We start from the raw sequence: 17930 nt of genomic DNA, 5'->3' as shown, positions 1-17930 counted from the left end.
CCCCCTCCTCACTGCTCTTAACAGTTATAAGGCAATTGAATCATTATTGCCTTATAACTGTTATGAACAGTGAGGAGGGGGGATCCAGCTCCCTCATTTCAATCTCTTTAATTGGCCAAAACAAAACTAAAAATTATTTTTTAGTATGAGGCTTTACCTGTCTTTACTAAAAATGTAACAATGCCCACTGCATCAGTATGGAACCAATTACAAGAATTTCTTAGAACATAGAAAAGTACAGCACAGAACAGGCCCTTCGGCCCTCAATGTTGTGCAGAGGGTTAATCCTAATGTAAAATAAAATAATTTAATCTATGCACCCCTCAACTCACCCCTCCATGTTCATGTCCAGCAGTCACTTAAATGTTCCTAATGACTGTGCTTCCACCACCACTGCTGGCAACACATTCCATGCATTCACATTTCTCTGCATAAAGAATCTTCTTTTGATGTCCCCTCTATACCTTACTCCTAATATTTTAAAATTTACGAACCTTTGTACCAGTCAATCCTGCCCTGGGGAAAAGTCTTTGGCTATTGACTCCATCCATTCCTCTCATTATCTTGTATACCTCGATCAGGTCTCCTCTCTTCCTCCTTCTCTCCAGAGAGAAAAGTCCGAGTTTATTCAACCTCTCTTCATAAGACAAGCCCTCCAGTCCAGGCAGCATCCTGGTAAACCTTCTTTGCACGCTCTCCAAAGCCTCTGTATCTTTCCTATAGTAGGGCGACCAGAACTGGACACAATATTCCAAGTGGGGTCTCACCAGGGACTTGTAGAGCTGTAACAAGTCTTGCGGCTCTTAAACTCGATCCCCTGTTAATGAAAGGCAAAACATCATATGCTTTCTGAACAACCCTATCCACTTGGGTGGCAACTTTGAGGGATCTATGTATTTGCACAGCAAGATCCCTCCGTTCCTCCACATTGTCAAGAATCCTGTCTTTAATCCTGTATTCAGCATTCGAGTTCGACCTTCCAAAATGCATCACTTCACATTTATCCAGGTTGAACTCCATCTGCCATTTCTCAGCCCAGCTCTGCATCCTGTCTATGTCGCGGTGCAGCCTGCAATAGCCATCAATACTATCGACAGCACCTCCAACCTTTGTGACGTCTGCAAATTTACTAACCCTCCCCTCAACCTCCTCATTCAAGTCATTTATAAAAACTACAAAGAGCAGAGGCCCAAGAACAGAGCTCTGCGGGACCTCACACAACACTGACCTCCAGGCAGAATACTTTCCATCTATAACCACTCTCTGCCTTCTGTCAGCCAACCAATTCTGAATCCAGATAGCCAAATCTCCCTGTATCCCATACTTCCTGACTTTATGACTGAGCTTATCATGGGGAACCTTATCAATGATGCATATACATAGTCACGAAAAAATTTAAACAAGATAGAATCCACTACAAAGGAAGATGGAAAAAAATACAGTTAAAAAAACTTAGGATGTCTTTTGCATAGAAATATTTAATTTGTGGTTAAAACAATGACTGCAGATGCTGGAAACCAGATATCTGGATTAGTGGTGCTGGAAGAGCACAGCAGTTCAGGCAACATCTGAGGAGCAGTAAAATTGATGTTTTGGGCAAAAGCCCTCCATCAAGAACACAGGCAGATTGCCTGAAGGGTGGAGAGGATCAATCTCACTGAAAACTACAGGAGTATTAAGACAAATGCTGAGAGGCATGGGATAGGAGAAAGTGAGGACTGCAGATGATGGAGATCAGAGCCAAAACGTGTGATGGCTGTGTTTTTCCAGTGCCATATGTTTTGACTCCTCACATGGGAGTCTAGGATCACAAGACATCATCTCCAAATGAAGGGATGCCAATTTAAGACTTGAGATGAGGAGAAATTTCTTCTACCGAGTGTTCTGAGTCTTTGGAACTCTTTGCTATAGAGAGCAGTGGGGGAAAAGTCCTTGTGAATATTGTAGGGGCAGGATGTCATCCAGTGCCCTAGGTGGCTCAAGGTAACTCTGCCTGTATTCTTGATGAAGGGCTTTCGCCCGCAACGTCGATTTTACTGCTCCTCGGATGCTGCCTGAACTGCTGTGCTCTTCCAGCACCACTAATCCAGATATTTAATTTGTGATCAAGGCTGTTTAATTGATGTCTTGGATCTTCAACAGAAACCAATATTTCAGTTGTTGTTTGAGATGGGGGGGTGGAGTTAGGGGAGGCGGTGGTGTGGGGGGGAGTGGGGGTGAGGAGGGAGTTGGGGGGAGGGGGGGAGTAGTTCTGATTTCTCTTTTTAATCATTTCCGTTATCAAGCACTTTTAATTTCTGAGTGGCTGAGAAAGAGAGAGCTTCCTCCAGTTTTGCAGTCACAAATCCATCACCCCTGGTCAGCCACAAGCAATTGGCTGAAATATAAGCTGGTTTATGTATTGTAGCAGCTGAGTTCACTATTTAAAAGTTTGATAATGCGGATTATGCCTTTCATCTCCAATATGTGAAACTCGCTCTAGAAATGTGAATTAAAAAGGGGAAATGAGAGCCTTTCCATGCCTGACAGGGTACACTACTTTTCAATGTCTTTTGAGAAAATGTTAGTTACGGTTCAAGATGATTTTGTTTATTTCACATTGATTTCCTGAAGCTTGGCTAACCTGTGTGATCAAATACTCACCCTGGATATATTATGATTCGGAGATGCCGGTGTTGGACTGGGATGTACAAAGTTAAAAATCACACAACACCAGGTTATAGTCCAACAGGTTTAATTGGAAGCACACTAGCTTTCGGAGCGACGCTCCTTCCACAATCACCTGATGAAGGAGCGTCGCTCCGAAAGCTAGTGTGCTTCCAATTAAACCTGTTGGACTATAACCTGGTGTTGTGTGATTTTTAACTGGATATATTGTGTCAGTGTTTTTCCTTTTTAAAAGTGATTTCAGTCCATGAAAGTAACCAGTTACTAAAATAAGGTGATGGACTTTGAAAATCATTAGTCCATATTTATTAGTATCATGACAAAAACAACATGGCTTCAATGAAAAAGTAGTCTAAACAAATAGTAACTCCTGTCTGTACATATCTAAATTAAAAAGTAATTTTTAATACTCTGTGCAATCTGTTGGGTTTCTGGGTGGGCAGTGGAGAAACCTTGTCTCTTCCTATCATGTCAGAAGATCAAATGCAGCACACTTGATGTTGCTGATGGGTGAAATTCCTCTCTGCATTTGGAAATAGGTACCTATGTATATGGACAAGGTGGAACACCTCTGCAGACTCTTGAACTAATGTCAATTTTATCTTCCATCAGGTGTGTTCTTGCCACAGACATGACTCGTCATAATGAGATTCTGAATCAGTTCAGATCCATTGTGTCAGTGTTTGATTTTAACAACAAAAACCACAAGGACATCGTGAGTACCAAGTTATTTCAGCCACACTCTTAGAGTCACTGCCTCACAGTCATTTAGTTTGCTGTACAACCTAAATGAATGAGACATTGGTGTGGATAACGCTATAATTTTGTTATATGTATTATTCAGGGGTGGAAGTCTGAGCTCTATATAGAGCCTGTTATCCTCGCATGTAATGTGGACAATTAGAAACTGGAACACTGCTAATCTGTAAACAGGGTATATGCAAAGCTTATTTAAATGACGTGATCTCCTCAAGTGCAAATTAATTAGAAAAGCAATTAATCAAAATGATGGGGCAAGAAAAGTGAAGTTTGATTAGTAAACATTTAGCAGTATGTATTTCTCTATTTTATCCAGACCTTCAGAGATGTATGAAAACATATACTTTCAGTACATGAGGATTCTCTGCCTTTGCTTTAACTGAATTGGGGTTCCTCTCAGAAACTCATTTCTCACAATATAATTTTCCAACTTTCTGGGCAAATACACATAAGTTGTAAGCAAAATTCATTTGTCCTTAAAAATGTTTAAGTTAAACAGCCGTTCCATGATACAGCTGGAACATGTTCACACCAGCCAAACAGCTGTATCTGGGCACTGAAGGGAGAACTCAGTAAAAAACATCGTCCATGCCCTTGGCTTTTAGTTCTTGTATCATCTCTGATCCCTGTGTCTGGTGTCTTTGTGGTGCCATATTCAGTGCCACTCTCCCTACCATGGAAAATTTGTGAAATTAGGAAGGCAATGGCAAATTGGCCTTTATTGAAAGAGGATTGGTATACAGGAGTAAAGATGTTTTGATACAAATAGGGACTTGGTGAAATCACATACAGAATATGATGTAAGCTTTAGTTTCTATGCTTAAGGAAATATTTAATCCGTACTGCATTGGAGGTAGTACAGTGAAAGATCAATAGATTAATTCTAGAGATTGAGACCTTGGCCTATGATGATATGGTGAGTAAAGTGGGTTGATATTCCGTGAACTCTTATGAAACATACAAAATCCTGAAGGGAATTGTCAGGATAAAACTGAAACTCAGCCAGATTCACCACACAGACACAACAGCCACAAGAGGTGAGGAATACTGCAATGAGTGACTCACTTCCTGACTCTACAAAGCCTATCCACCACCTACAAGACACAAGTTAGGAGTGTGATTGAATATTCCCCATCTATCTGGATGGGTGTAGTTCCAACAAAACTCAAGAAGCTTGACACCACCTGGGACAAAGTGGCCTATTTAATTGACACCACTTCCAAAAGCATTCACTACAAGGCCTTTGTAACAGCAGTGTGCCATTTACAAGATGCACTGCAGACACTTACCAAAGATCCTTAGGTGGCACCTTCCAAATCCACGACCATTTCCATCTAGAATGAAAAATGTAGCAGATATATGGGAACACTACCACATGCAAGTTCCTCTTCAAGCCACTCACATCCTGCCTTGAAAGTGACTTCACTTTTATTGGATCATAATCATGGAATTCCCTTTCTAATGACATTGTGGGTTGCAGTGATACAAGAGGCAGCTCACCACTGCCTTCTTAAGGGCAACTAATAATGGGCAATAATTGCCGGCCAGCCAGTAATATCCACATCCAACGAGTGGATTACAAAAAAGATCATGCATGGAACAATGCTCTATCAGTTAATGTTTTTAAGACTGTGATAACATGTAGATTCAACAAATATGTGGAGAGTGGGAAAGTAAAGTTGAGGCAGAAGATTAGCCATGATCATATTGAATGGCACAGGAGGCTTGGGTGACTATATTGATTGCTGTTATTTCTTAACCTGTTCCTATTCCTCATGTTCTTATATTCTCACCTACTCATCTTGATTTTCCTCTATCCTGTGTGGTGAATATGTAGGAGAGGAGGATTAAACAAAGAAAGATGTTCCTGACCCCTTGAGATGAAAGAGATAGCAAATGACGAGGTAGTACTTGATTGTCTGCTGCATCACAATAGGGATGCCATGCTATTGGTTTCGTCTACAATTTGCAATGCCTCAGTGATCACACTTCTCCCACAGTTAAATGGAATATTTCCCCAGCAACATTATGGCCTATTCCTCATAGGGTGGTATGGGTAGCTCTGTGTTGTCTTGTATGTCTCCTTGTGTTTCCCTATCTTTCATTAGCAAAGTGTACAAATTTCTCCTGCAGCAATACTGAGCACCTGAGATTCAAATAAGCATTTGAAAATTTTGCCCAGTTATCTTGAGATAGATATAATAGAAATATTAGTAGCATACTGTTGAATTGGAGGAAGGAATTCATTCCAGGTATGAACATCAGGGGATTTTACAACACGTTTTGTTAGCTATAGAATGAGTGAACTCCTGAATCACAGTGCAGTCAGAAGGTTGAGTTGTACAGCTCTTGATTAATGAGGTGGAACACTATCTTGGTGTCAAAAAAGAAGAATAAACAGTGACTGCCATAACCTGTTCTCAGTTGGCACTGCTGAAACATGAGAGAATTAGCATACCATGACACTGTCATATTCCTCTCCACGGCTTCTTTCAGGTTTCCTCCAATGAACATTGAGCAGGCGTTCTCTTCCTTTGAATGTTCATCCTTCCAATTCCCTGCACCTTTCTTTGCATTCCTCTTTCTGAAACTTCCACTGGAAGCTGTTCTGTGAGATCTTACTTGAGCCCTCCACTACACTACTAATTAACCCAGGTTTGTAAGACCTTCATTAATTACCGGCTGCACAACATTTCCAGGTGTCCCACATTCTCCTCCAGTGAAGTTCTCTGAGGTTACATGCATGTTACATTTATCTACTGGATATTCAATTGATTAAATGTTGCTATATATGTTGAGTTAACATTTTATCTGATTCTTAAGAGGAAGGCTTACTCCAGTTATGTACCATTGGACAAATGGTCAGTAGGAATCAATTAAGTGAAGTGACACAATTTTAAATTGTTGTCCTAAGGAACAGTTCATGTATCTTCTGATTGGAGGGAGGCAAAGCCTTTAAATCTTAATCTTACTTGAGACTACTTAAAATGTTCCTCTCAAGCATCATAGTCCAAGTCAAATAGGTTTCTCTTAAACATTTTTTTACCATGATATGGGCAGTTTTGGGAAGGCTGCATCTATAGCTTGTGTCTTGTTGACTTGCATCTGCACTAGCCTTCTATCTAGTTTATACATGTCTCAAATTATGTTCAAGATTTAGATCATGCCCCATCTTCAGCTATGTTGCTCTGAAGAAAATCACTTAACTTCCAAGTTTGGCTCTTCATAACTTAGTGGCGCAGAGATTTGGAGTTATTTTGGTTTCTCCAATATATCAAGGCCCATTTGAAGTTAGGGCACTCAAGCATTCATGAATTATTCTAAATATAACTTCACAAATGAGCTGATAATAATGTGCCTTAGTTCCTATTCAGCTGTGTTCAATATATATCCTAAAAATTGATGAGTGTTCTTGGCAACACCCTCATATTCACATTATTTTTAATTTATCAATTTTAAATCCATCCACTATTCTCAAAATAACTGATGAATTTTACCTATTCATGGAATAAAATATTGCTATATGAATAGGTTGCCAAAAAGATGACACACTCTATGTCATTAGTTAAAACTCACACAACACCAGGTTATAGTCCAACAGGTTTAATTGGAAGCACTAGCTTTCTGAGCGTTGCTCCTTCATCAGGTGATTGTCACAGTCACCTGATGAAGGAGCAGCGCTCTGAAAGCTAGTGCTTCCAATTAAACCTGTTGGACTGTAACCTGTTGTGTTGTGATTTTCAACTTTGTACACCTCAGTCAAACACCAGTCTCCAAATCATACTCTATGTCTGTTTTCATTTCAAATCTTCTGCCTTATGTATATGTGCATCAAATAGGAGAAAAAAATAGGCATCATTGGCTGGCTTCTTCTATGAAATGGGCACATTCATTCAGCCATTTGTTCTGCATCTCTTCCTCATTTCAATTTCATTAGCGTGAAAATATAACACAATATTGACATTGCCCATTTCAAACTGTCAGTCCAAATTATGCCCTGGTTTGGGGTTGGGGAAATGATGAAATGAGTAGAGTGAAAATTGCTGTAGTTTATTAAGGATAACTAAGATGGAGAGAAATGATTGTAGATACATGGGAAATGTTTTCTTTCTAGTTATTTCTCAGTTATTTTACATGATCCTTCCATGATACAAGGACTTTGGACGGGAGAGTTGTGGTTCAAGCATTGCAAGGATGTTGTGAAACTTGAAAGGGTTCAGAAAAGATTTATAAGGATGTTGCCAGGATTGGAGGATTTGAGCTATAAGGGAGAAGCTGAATAGGCTAGGGTTGTTTTCCCTGCAGTGTTGGAGGCTGACGGTTGTCCTCATAGAGATTTTAAAAATCATGAGGAGCATGGATAGGGTAAATAGACAAAGAACATAGATCATAGAACAATACAGCACAGAACAGGCCCTTCGGCCCATGATGTTGTGCCGAACATTTGTCCTAGCTTAAGCACCTATCCATGTACCTATCCAATTGCCGCTTAAAAGTCACCAATGATTCTGACTCTGCCACTCCCACAGGCAGCGCATTCCATGCCACCACCACTCTCTAGGTAAAGAACCTACCCCTGACATCCCCCCATACCTTCCACCCTTCACCTTAAATTTATGTCCCCTTGTAACACTCTGTTGTACCCGGGGAAAAAGTTTCTGACTGTCTACTCTATCTATTCCCCTGATCATCTTATAAACCTCTATCAAGTCACCCCTCATCCTTCGCTGTTCCAATGAGAAAAGGCCAAGCACTCTCAATCTATCCTCATACGACCTATTCTCCATTCCAGGCAACATCTTGGTAAATCTCCTCTGCACCCTCTCCAAAGCTTCCACATCTTTCCTAAAATGAGGCGACCAGAACTGCACACAGTACTCCAAATGTGGCCTTACCAAGGTCCTATACAGCTGCAACATCACCTCACGACTCTTGAATTCAATCCCTCTGCTAATGAACGTTAATACACCATAGGCCTTCTTACACGCTCTATCCAACTTTCAAGGATCTGTGAACATAGACCCCAAGATCCCTCTGCTCCTCCACCTTATTAAGAACCCTACCGTTAACCCTGTATTCCGCATTCTTATTTGTCCTTCCAAAATGGACAACCTCACACTTGACAGGGTTGAACTCCATCTGCCACTCCTCAGCCCAGCTCTGCATCATATCTAAGTCCCTTTGCAGCCGATAACAGCCCTCCTCACTATCCACAACTCCACCAATCATCTGCAAATTTACTGACCCACCCTTTGACTCCCTCTTCCAAGTCATTAATAAAAATTACAAACAGCAGAGGACTCAGAACTGATCCCTGTGGAACTCCACTTGTAGCTGGGCTCCAGGCTGAATATTTACCATCTACCACCACTCTCTGACTTCGACCGGTTAGCCAGTTCTCTATCCAACTAGCCAAACTTCCCACTATCCCATGCCTCCTGACCTTCCGCATAAGCCTACCATGGGGAACCTTATCAAATGCCTTACTAAAATCCATGTACACTACATCCACTGCTCTACCCTCATCCACATGCTTGGTCACCTCCTCAAAGAATTCAATAAGACTTGTAAGGCAAGACCTACCCCTCACAAATCCGTGCTAGCTGTCCCTAATAAAGCAGTGTCTTTCCAGATACTCATAAATCCTATCCCTCAGTACCCTTTCCATTACTTTGCCTACCACCGAAGTAAGACTAACTGGCCTGTAATTCCCGGGGTTATCCCTATTCCCTTTTTTGAACAGGGGCACAACATTTGCCACTCTCCAGTCCCCTGGCACCACCCCCATTGACAGTGAAGACAAAAAGATCATTGCCAACGGTTTTGCAATTTCCTTTCTTGCTTCCCATATAATCCCACGATATATCCCGTCAGGCCCTGGGGACTTGTCTATCCTCAAGTTTTTCAAAATGCCCAACGCATCTTCCTTCCTAACAAGTATCTCCTCGAGCTTACCAGTCCATTTCATACTCTCCTCTTCAACAATACGGTCCCTCTCATTTGTAAATACTGAAGAAAAGTACTCTTTCAAGACCTCTCCTATCTCTTACTCAATACACAGTCTCCCACTACTGTCCTTGATCGGACCTACCCTCGTTCTCATCATTCTCATGTTTCTCACATAAGCATAAAAGGCCTTGGGGTTATTCTTGATCCTACCCGCCAAAGATTTTTCATGCCCTCTCTTAGCTCTCCTAATCCCTTTCTTCAGCTCCCTCCTGGCTATCCTGTATCCCTCCAACGCTCTGTCTGAACCTTGTTTCCTCAACCTTATGTAAGCCTCCTTCTTCCTCCTTACAAGACATTCAACCTCCCTCGTCAACCAAGGTTCCCTCACACGACCATCTCTTTCCTGCCTGACATACATCTCAAGGACACGTTGTATCTGTTCCTTGAAAAAGTTCCACATTTCAACGACATCCTTCCCTGACAGCCTATGCTCCCAATTTATGCTCCTCAGATCCTGTCTTGCAGCATCGTATATACCCTTCCCCCAATTGTAAAACCTGCCCTGTTACACACACCTATCTCTCTCCATAACCAAGGTGAAAGTCACAGAATTGTGGTCACCATCATCAAAATGCTCACCCACTAACAAGCCCATCACTTGTTCGTTACCAAGTACCAAATCCAATATGGCCTCCCCTCTGGTCGGACAATCTACATACTGAGTTAGAAAAGCTTCCTGGACACACTGCACAAACACCACCCCGTCCAATCTACTTGATCTAAAGAGCTTCCAATCAATATTTGGGAAGTTGAAATCGCCCATGACTACTACCCTGTGGCTCCTGCACCTTTCCAAAATCTGTTTCCGAATCTGTTTCTCCACATCTCTGCTGCTATTGGGGGGCCTATAGTAAACACCCAACAAGGTTACTGTTCCTTTCCTATTTCTGACTTCAGCCCATACTACCTCCAAAGGCAGATCCCCCTCGAACTGCCTTTCTGCAGCCGTTATGCCATTTCTAATTAGCAACGCCACCCCCCTCCTTTTTTACCACCCTCCCTAATCCTACTGAAACATCTGTAACCAGGAACCTCCAATAACCATTCCTGTCCCTCTTCTATCCACGTTTCCGTGATGGCCACAACATCATAGTCCCAAGTACCGATCCACGCCTTAAGTTCACCCACCTTATTTCTGATACTCCTTGCGTTGAAGTATACACACTTGAGCTCATCTCTGTGTCCGCAAGTATTCCCTCCCTACATTCTTGGACATCCTGAAAAACAGCTAACCTACTTGCTGGACTACAAGTCCGGATCCCATCCCCTGCCAAATTAGTTTAAACCCCCCTCTGAAGAGTGCTAGCAAATCTACCTCCCAGGATATTGGTGTCCTTCTGGTTCAGGTGCAACCCGTCCTGCTTGTACAGGTCCCACCTTCCCCAGAATGCAGTCCAATTGTCCAAATACCTGAAGCCCTCCCTCCTACACCATCCTTGCAGCCGCGTGTTCAACTGCACTCTCTCCCTATTCCTTGCCTCACTGTCATGTGGCACCGGCAACAACCCAGAGATGACGACTCTGTCCATTCTAGCTTTTAGCTTCCAGCCTAACTCCCTGAGCTCCTGAATGACCTCCCCACCCCTCTTCCTACCTATGTCGTTGGTGCCAATGTGCACCACGACTTCTGGCTGCACACCCTCCCCCTTAAGGATTCTGAAGATACGGTCTGAGACGTCTCGGACCCTGGCGCCCGGGATGCAACAAACCATCCGAGAGTCTCACCCTTGTCCACAGAGCCACCTGTCTGTCCCTCTAACTACAGAATCTCCTAAAACTAGCGCTCTCCTCTTCTCCCCCTTTCCCTTCTGGGCCTCAGAGCCACTCAAACTTCTTAGACAAAGGTTTTTCCCTGGGGTGGGGAAGTTCAGAACTAGAGGACATAGGTTTAGGGTGAGAAGGGAAAAATTTAAAAAGGACCTAATGGAAATGTTTTCACTTAGAGGGTGGTGTGTGTATGGAATGAGCTGCCAGAGGAAGTGGTGGAGGCTGATACAATTACAACATTTAAGAGGCATCTGGATGGGTATATGAACATGAAGGGATAAAAGGGAAATGTGCCAAATGCTGGCAAATGGGACTAGATTAGGTTGGGATATCTGGTCGGCATGGATGAGTTGGACCGAAGGATTTATTTCCATGCTGCACATCTCTATGACATGACTCATCTCTTTCTTTAATGTTCTTTTTTCAATATTTCAGTTTGGACATGTCTTCTTCTCTGCTTTTGGTTTTTTGTATATTGTTTCATGGGACGTGGGCATCACTGGCTGTGCCACCAATTATTGCCTATTCCTAATTGACCTTGAGAAGGTGGTGGTAAGCTGCCTTCTTGAACCACTGGTATTGATGTGGTATAGATACACCTTAACAGTACTGTTAAGGAGGAAATTCCTGAAATCCAACCCAGCGTCAATGAAGAAACAGTGATATATTTCTAAGTCAAGATGGTGGGTGGCTTGGAGGAGAACTTGCACATGGTAGTGTTTGTATGTGCTTGCAGCCCTCGTCCTTTTAACTCCTTGAGTTTATGAGTTTGGAATGTATATGAATATTGTCAGCTCCTCTATCAAGCATACAAAGTCTTTTCTGTCCAATATAAACAATAAATGGTAATTTAATGTTCACAGTTCCTACATAAATAAGATGAAACCAGTGTACATATTTTTTTCATAGAATCATAGAATCCCTACAGTGTGGAAGCAGGTCATTTAGCCCGTTGAGTCTACACCACCCCTCTGAAGAGCATCCCACCTGACCCACACCCCTACTCTATCCCCATAAACCTGCATTTCACATGGCAAACCCACCTAGCCTGCAAATTCGTGGACACAATGGGGAATTTAGTCTGGCCAATCCACCTAACCTACACATCTTTGGGCTGTGGGAGGAAACCGGAGGAAACCCATGCCGACATGGAGAGAATGTGCAAACTCTATACAGACTGTCACCCAAGGCTGGAATTAAACCTGGGTCCCTGGCACTGTAAGGCAGCAGTGCCTTACAATTAAAATGATAACTTTTAAATTCATAATTTGACCATTTCAATTATTTAAGACAATAGAACATGAAGGACATAGAATTATGTTGGTGTCCAGAGATTCAGTTGGCCACATGTTTGTCTGTTTCCATTTGTAAAAATGCTTGCATATTTTTAAGAGTCTCACAGCTGTGACCAAATAGCCTGAGAAAATAAAGTAGCCTCAACATTTCCACCTGGTTGCTTTGCACAAAATAAGTTCAGACTCTTTTTATTACTGTTTGCTTACAGCTTACAATGATTATTATAAAAGTAAGCGACATTTCCAATGAAGCTCGACCATTGGATGTAGCTGAACCTTGGCTGGATTGCTTATTGCAGGAGTTTTTCAATCAGGTAACCTGAAAACATTAAATACAATAGAACCATTTTGTTAAGGATATTGGTGCAATGAATTACAATGGGAACGGAGTGGTGAATGGATACTGACATTTGCCGTGTACCCTTTTGCTAGAAATTGTAGGATGTTCAGAATACTCTTACTCAAAATTGAGTGGATATTAGCAATTCTGTAAGGAAACCAGATGGTGTCTCCAAGGATTCTGACTTCTTCAGGTAACAGTAGCAGAAGATAGTTCTTTGCCAGTTGAATACGTAAGAAAGAAGCTTTGCAGACCAGAGCTGTCAATGTTCTAAGCGTAAAGAAACAACCTATTTTGGATCAACTCTCACTCTGGTTCTGGAGTGGCACTTAAAAGAAGTTTTCAATTAGAACTAAGAAAAAATTAAAATGTCATAAGAGTTGTGTCCACTAGGGAGTCCAACAAAATTCTTAACTGTAAAGTTCCAGGCCCTTATGTAATTAATGTTGTCAGAAATACAGTTAGAAACTTCATGTTGTTGTTCATAATTTTTCTGTTGAAAACATAAGGCTGAGCTGGATCCAAAAAGGAGATAATTGTGGATTTGGGATTCCCATGGGAAATTTAATTATAAAAAAGAACAAGTGGTTCTGAAGAGTTGTACATCTAAATATTATGGCGTGCAGATTCAGCATTATAATCCACATCAGTGAAAGTCTCTGTTGAGTTCTGTCACAATACTGTAGAAATTTTAAAGTATTTTTAAATCCTTAATTTTCATGTAATTTAGTAGCTTTTAGTATTATATCGCTACATTCAATGCAAATAAATGTTTGAATTTGTTTTTGATTGGAAATTAGAAAATGGCTACCTTGTTTGATATATACTGTCTCTATTTAGGTTTCTATTTACAGGCACTACCTTGACAGTCGTCTGAAGCATTTAGCAGCAAGGATGGAGAGTTTAGAGATTGTTATTGCTTTTCTCACTGTTTATCGTGACCTTGCCACAAGATACAATTTATCTGAACTGATTTAGCTCATTCAGCTGGTGATTAATTCCAGTAACTGGTCATATATAAATTCCAATAGTTAGTTTTAAAATAATTAGCTTGAAAACTGACATCCGTCAATAATAGAGCCATCCTACAAACAGATAAAATTAGGAGTTAAAATTGTTTTCTGTAATTTGGATCGGCTCTGTAAAGGAATATTCAATGGGTATTTGATGGTCTAGTGGTACTATTGCTACGATATTAATCCAGAAACTCAGCTAATATCTTGGGGGCCAAGGTTCGAATCCTGCCATGGTGGAATTTGAATTTGATAAAGAAACTGGATGTTCAAAGTTTGTGAGAAGATTTGTAGCTCGGGTGCTCATTGCTGTGGTTCTGTTCGCCGAGCTGGAAGTTTTTGTTGCAAACGTTTCGTCCCCTGTCTAGGTGACATCCTCAGTGCTTGGGAGCCTCCTGTGAAGCGCTTCTGTGGTGTTTCCTCCGGCATTTATAGTGGCCTGTCCTTGCCGCTTCCGGTTGTCAGTTTCAGCTGTCCGCTGTAGTGGCCGGTATATTGGGTCCAGGTCTATGTGTTTGTTGATGGAGTTTGTGGCACTCATCCAGGAGGCTCCCAAGCACTGAGGATGTCACCTAGACAGGGGACGAAACGTTTGCAACAAAAACTTCCAGCTCGGCGAACAGAACCACAGCAAAGAAACTGGAATTTGGTATTGACCACAAAACTATTGTCGATTGTCAGGGGGAGAAAAACCCATCTGGTTCAGTAATACTCTTTAGGAAAGGAAATCTGTCATCCTTACCTGGTCTGGCCTATATGTGACTCCAGACCAACAGCAATATGGTAGATTCTCAACTTCCCTCTGGTCAATTAGGGATGGGCAATAAATGATGGCCGAGCCAGAGGTGCCCACATCCTGTGAGTGAATTAAAACCAAATTTCCCACTTTACATTCTATTATTCATCAGCTTAACAGAACAGAAATGCTTATGGATTTGTGACTTCTGCAGATGAAATTTTACTATTAAATTTAATGGATACATATCTGGTCCCTGTTTGAAATTAACCCAGTTTGGCAGGAACAGGGTGGGTTCAGGTTAAGCAGCACATTTTCGATCTCAGCTCATTTTTTTTCTCCATTCCAAGATATTCCTTTTCTTTTTGCCACTGGATTACTTAGTCGAAAATTGGGACCATCATTTCATCCTCACTGTTAACATTTAATTGTGTAAAAAAAAGTGCTCTGGATTTGAGTTCTTTTAAGATATTTGATTAGGTTTCTTTCAGAGAGATGAAGACCTATATCAATTTGTCACTATGAGGGTATGTAGAGCTTACAGGCTGGTTGGAGAAATGCAATTGTATCCTGGACCGAAGTCTCTGTTTCTGTGCTGTATGACTCTATGTCTCTCTGACTCAATGACTGTACTGCTGGTTTGGTCTCATTGTGTGTTCTCTACCTCTGCAGTAAGTGCATTTGGTGCTGTCTATGGGAGCCATTAAATACACATCATTTGAAACACTAGCAATTCTGCATTCTGATCTTATGGACATGTTCAAATATTTCTTATAGAGTGACATGGAGAAGCTAGAAGGGTTGCCAGTGTCTCCATTCATGGACAGGGACAAGGTGACAAAGCCATCTTCCCAAACAGGTTTCATCCGCTTTGTGTTGCTGCCATTGTTTATCGAACTCGCAAATCTATTCCCCAGCTTGGAGGTGAGTCATCAGTCCTTCTAACTATCTTTTCCAAGCAGGCATTGCCATGTCATGTGACTTGTCGACAGCCACTTCCTCTCAGTGGCAGGAATTTGCCTTTTTCACCAAATTGGTCATGTAGAGAAGAAGGTTCCACAGGTTTAATAGCCACAATACATGTATTCGAAATCCAGTTTATGCTTTAAAAACTCAAATGATAAATTGTAATATAATCCAATATCAAGGTGACCATAGAACCATAAAAAAGGGAGCAGGGGTAGGCCATTTAGCCCATCTTGTCATTAGCATTTTCCATACTTTGATGTTCAGGTGTATGTTCTGTATTACTGTTTCTCTCCTCCCTCCTTCTTGAAATAATTGCCTTATGTTTGCCAAGCTCTGATGTACCAGGTCAAACATGTTGATATGTTTGTTCCAAGTGGAATGGATATTCTATCTTGTTAGAATGCAACCAAAATTATCTTTCAAAGATTATTTTCTTTTACATAGAATTTGGGCACCATTGGCAAGACCAGCATTTTGTTACCCATCCCTAATTGTCCTTGAACTACATGGATTGCTAAGCCTTTTCAGAGGACATTAAGAGCCAGCCACATTGCTGTAGGTTTGGTTTCACATGTAAGACAGAATGGATAAAAATGGCAGCTTTCTTTCCCTGAGGGTGTGTGTTAACTGATTTTGGCAGTCAATGGCAGTTACATGGCATCACTACTGAGTCTAACTTTATATTTCAGGTTTATGAATTGAATTAATTACCATGATAAAATGAAAACTGATGTTTCCAGAGCATTAGACTGGACCATTGAATTATTAGTTCAGTGACACATGCTGTCATCTCCTCCCTTGTCTCTGGTTTACTAGCTGGAGATCCCCTTTGGAGACCTGAGGCTACGATAGAGACATAATGAAAAATGGAAACTACCACTGCATCCCTATTCAACTTACTAATTTCCTGCTCCCACCAGGTTTACCAATGGCCATTCATCATAAGAAAGTTAGGGTGTATATTCCACTCAGAGAAAACATATCAATGTGTTTGAAAAGACATGGGGCTTAGTCACCAGGAAATAATGAATTACCTCTTCTCCCCCCATGTTGCAGCCACTTCCCTGAATCACTATGGCAAAGGTACTAGTCAGACTTCCATAATTGATGATAACTTCCTGAAACCTTTGCTACAGGGAGAGAGAGTCCTGTATTAGTCTTGGTGCCTCCATTTGGACCCTAATAATTTTAACCCATAAAGATCTATCTCTTTGACTGGTATAACAAGGTTGCAAGCCCAGCTGCTATTTAAGCTGTTTCTCCTCCTTCAGGTTAATTCCTAACTCTTAGTCAACTTGACAGGGTGGCTGCTGAAAGAATGCTTCCCCTGTGGGAGAGACTAGGGCTATGGGACACAGTTTAAGAATAAGATGTTTCCCATTTAAGACTGAGGTAAAGAGAAATTTTATCTCTCATAGGCTTGAGTCTTTGAAACTCTGCTTGAAGGAACATTGCTAGGTAAAGGTTGCCAGGAAACGCAGGAATTCTCAAAACTAAGAAGCCTGTGTGTGCTGGCCATTTTGTATATTTCTACTATTCAGGTGCTACCACACCGAGCTAAGGGTAACAGTATTGGGTGGAATTTTGTGTCCTTTGCCATGGTGGTTTGGTGTTGGGGGGGGGCAATAAATCAGGTGGGAGGATGGTGATTTGGCTACTGCTGCCTTCCTGCCTCCGTCACAACTATATGCAGAGTGGCAATGCTTCCCCATCCTTCCCAACGTGCTACCAAGTGAGGCCCAAATATGAGCGATTAATGCCCATTTAGGGTGTCATCTTGCTACCGCTGATGTTGAACCGTTAGTGGGCTTGCCTGTCACCATGCGTGGAACCTGAAAAGGCAACTCTGGCAAAGCAGGAGGGGGAGTTTGAAACTTTCATTATCAGGCGCGTCATTGATGGACCCAGAAACCCAGTGATCCAGTAACCTATCCTTCCCTCAGCCATTGGCGCTGATCCTAGACCTCTCCTATACAATGGCATTAACAGGCAGTACTGATGAGTATACGTTGCTTTCAATCAGTAATTAGTCTGGGATCCTTGGTCCAGGGAAAGGCCTCACTAGTGGTCAGTGAAGTATCTAAATGGCACTTAATTCAATGGGCCTTTCTTAAAAGAGTCCTCTAATCCACCTGGGGTTGTGGGATTGCTAGTTGAGTGACATTGCCAATACACCATCACTAACTCTTGTGGGATTGTTTCCTTTATTAGCCATGGCCTAGATTATGACAACAAGCTTTACCAGAAAACACAGAAGAGGCTGCAGCTAGTGCATTATGCATTTTTCTGTTCAGTGTATTATAGGATAGATGTAATTATACTAGAGAGAATACTTAGAAGATTTACAAAGAATTGAGAATTATAACTATGAGAAA

At 41.6% G+C, this 17930-nt stretch overlaps 1 protein-coding gene across 1 annotated transcript in view; it reads left to right on the top strand.

Annotated features, from left to right (window-relative positions):
• LOC122551758 (high affinity cGMP-specific 3',5'-cyclic phosphodiesterase 9A) overlaps positions 1-17930 on the top strand; it is a 112348-nt gene that overhangs the window by 91191 nt on the left and 3227 nt on the right. The window contains exons 11-13 of the mRNA XM_043694198.2: positions 3280-3382; positions 12707-12811; positions 15364-15510. Coding sequence (XP_043550133.1) covers positions 3280-3382; positions 12707-12811; positions 15364-15510 — 355 coding nt within the window. The remainder of the gene's footprint in view (positions 1-3279; positions 3383-12706; positions 12812-15363; positions 15511-17930) is intronic.

The sequence above is a fragment of the Chiloscyllium plagiosum genome, unplaced genomic scaffold (assembly GCF_037043375.1).
Source record: "Chiloscyllium plagiosum isolate Xiang-an unplaced genomic scaffold, Cpla_swu_hap1 HiC_scaffold_7, whole genome shotgun sequence".
Classification (NCBI taxonomy): Eukaryota; Metazoa; Chordata; class Chondrichthyes; order Orectolobiformes; family Hemiscylliidae; genus Chiloscyllium; species Chiloscyllium plagiosum.
Note: the sequence above shows the minus strand (reverse complement) of the source record. Positions and strands in the feature narration are given on the sequence as shown.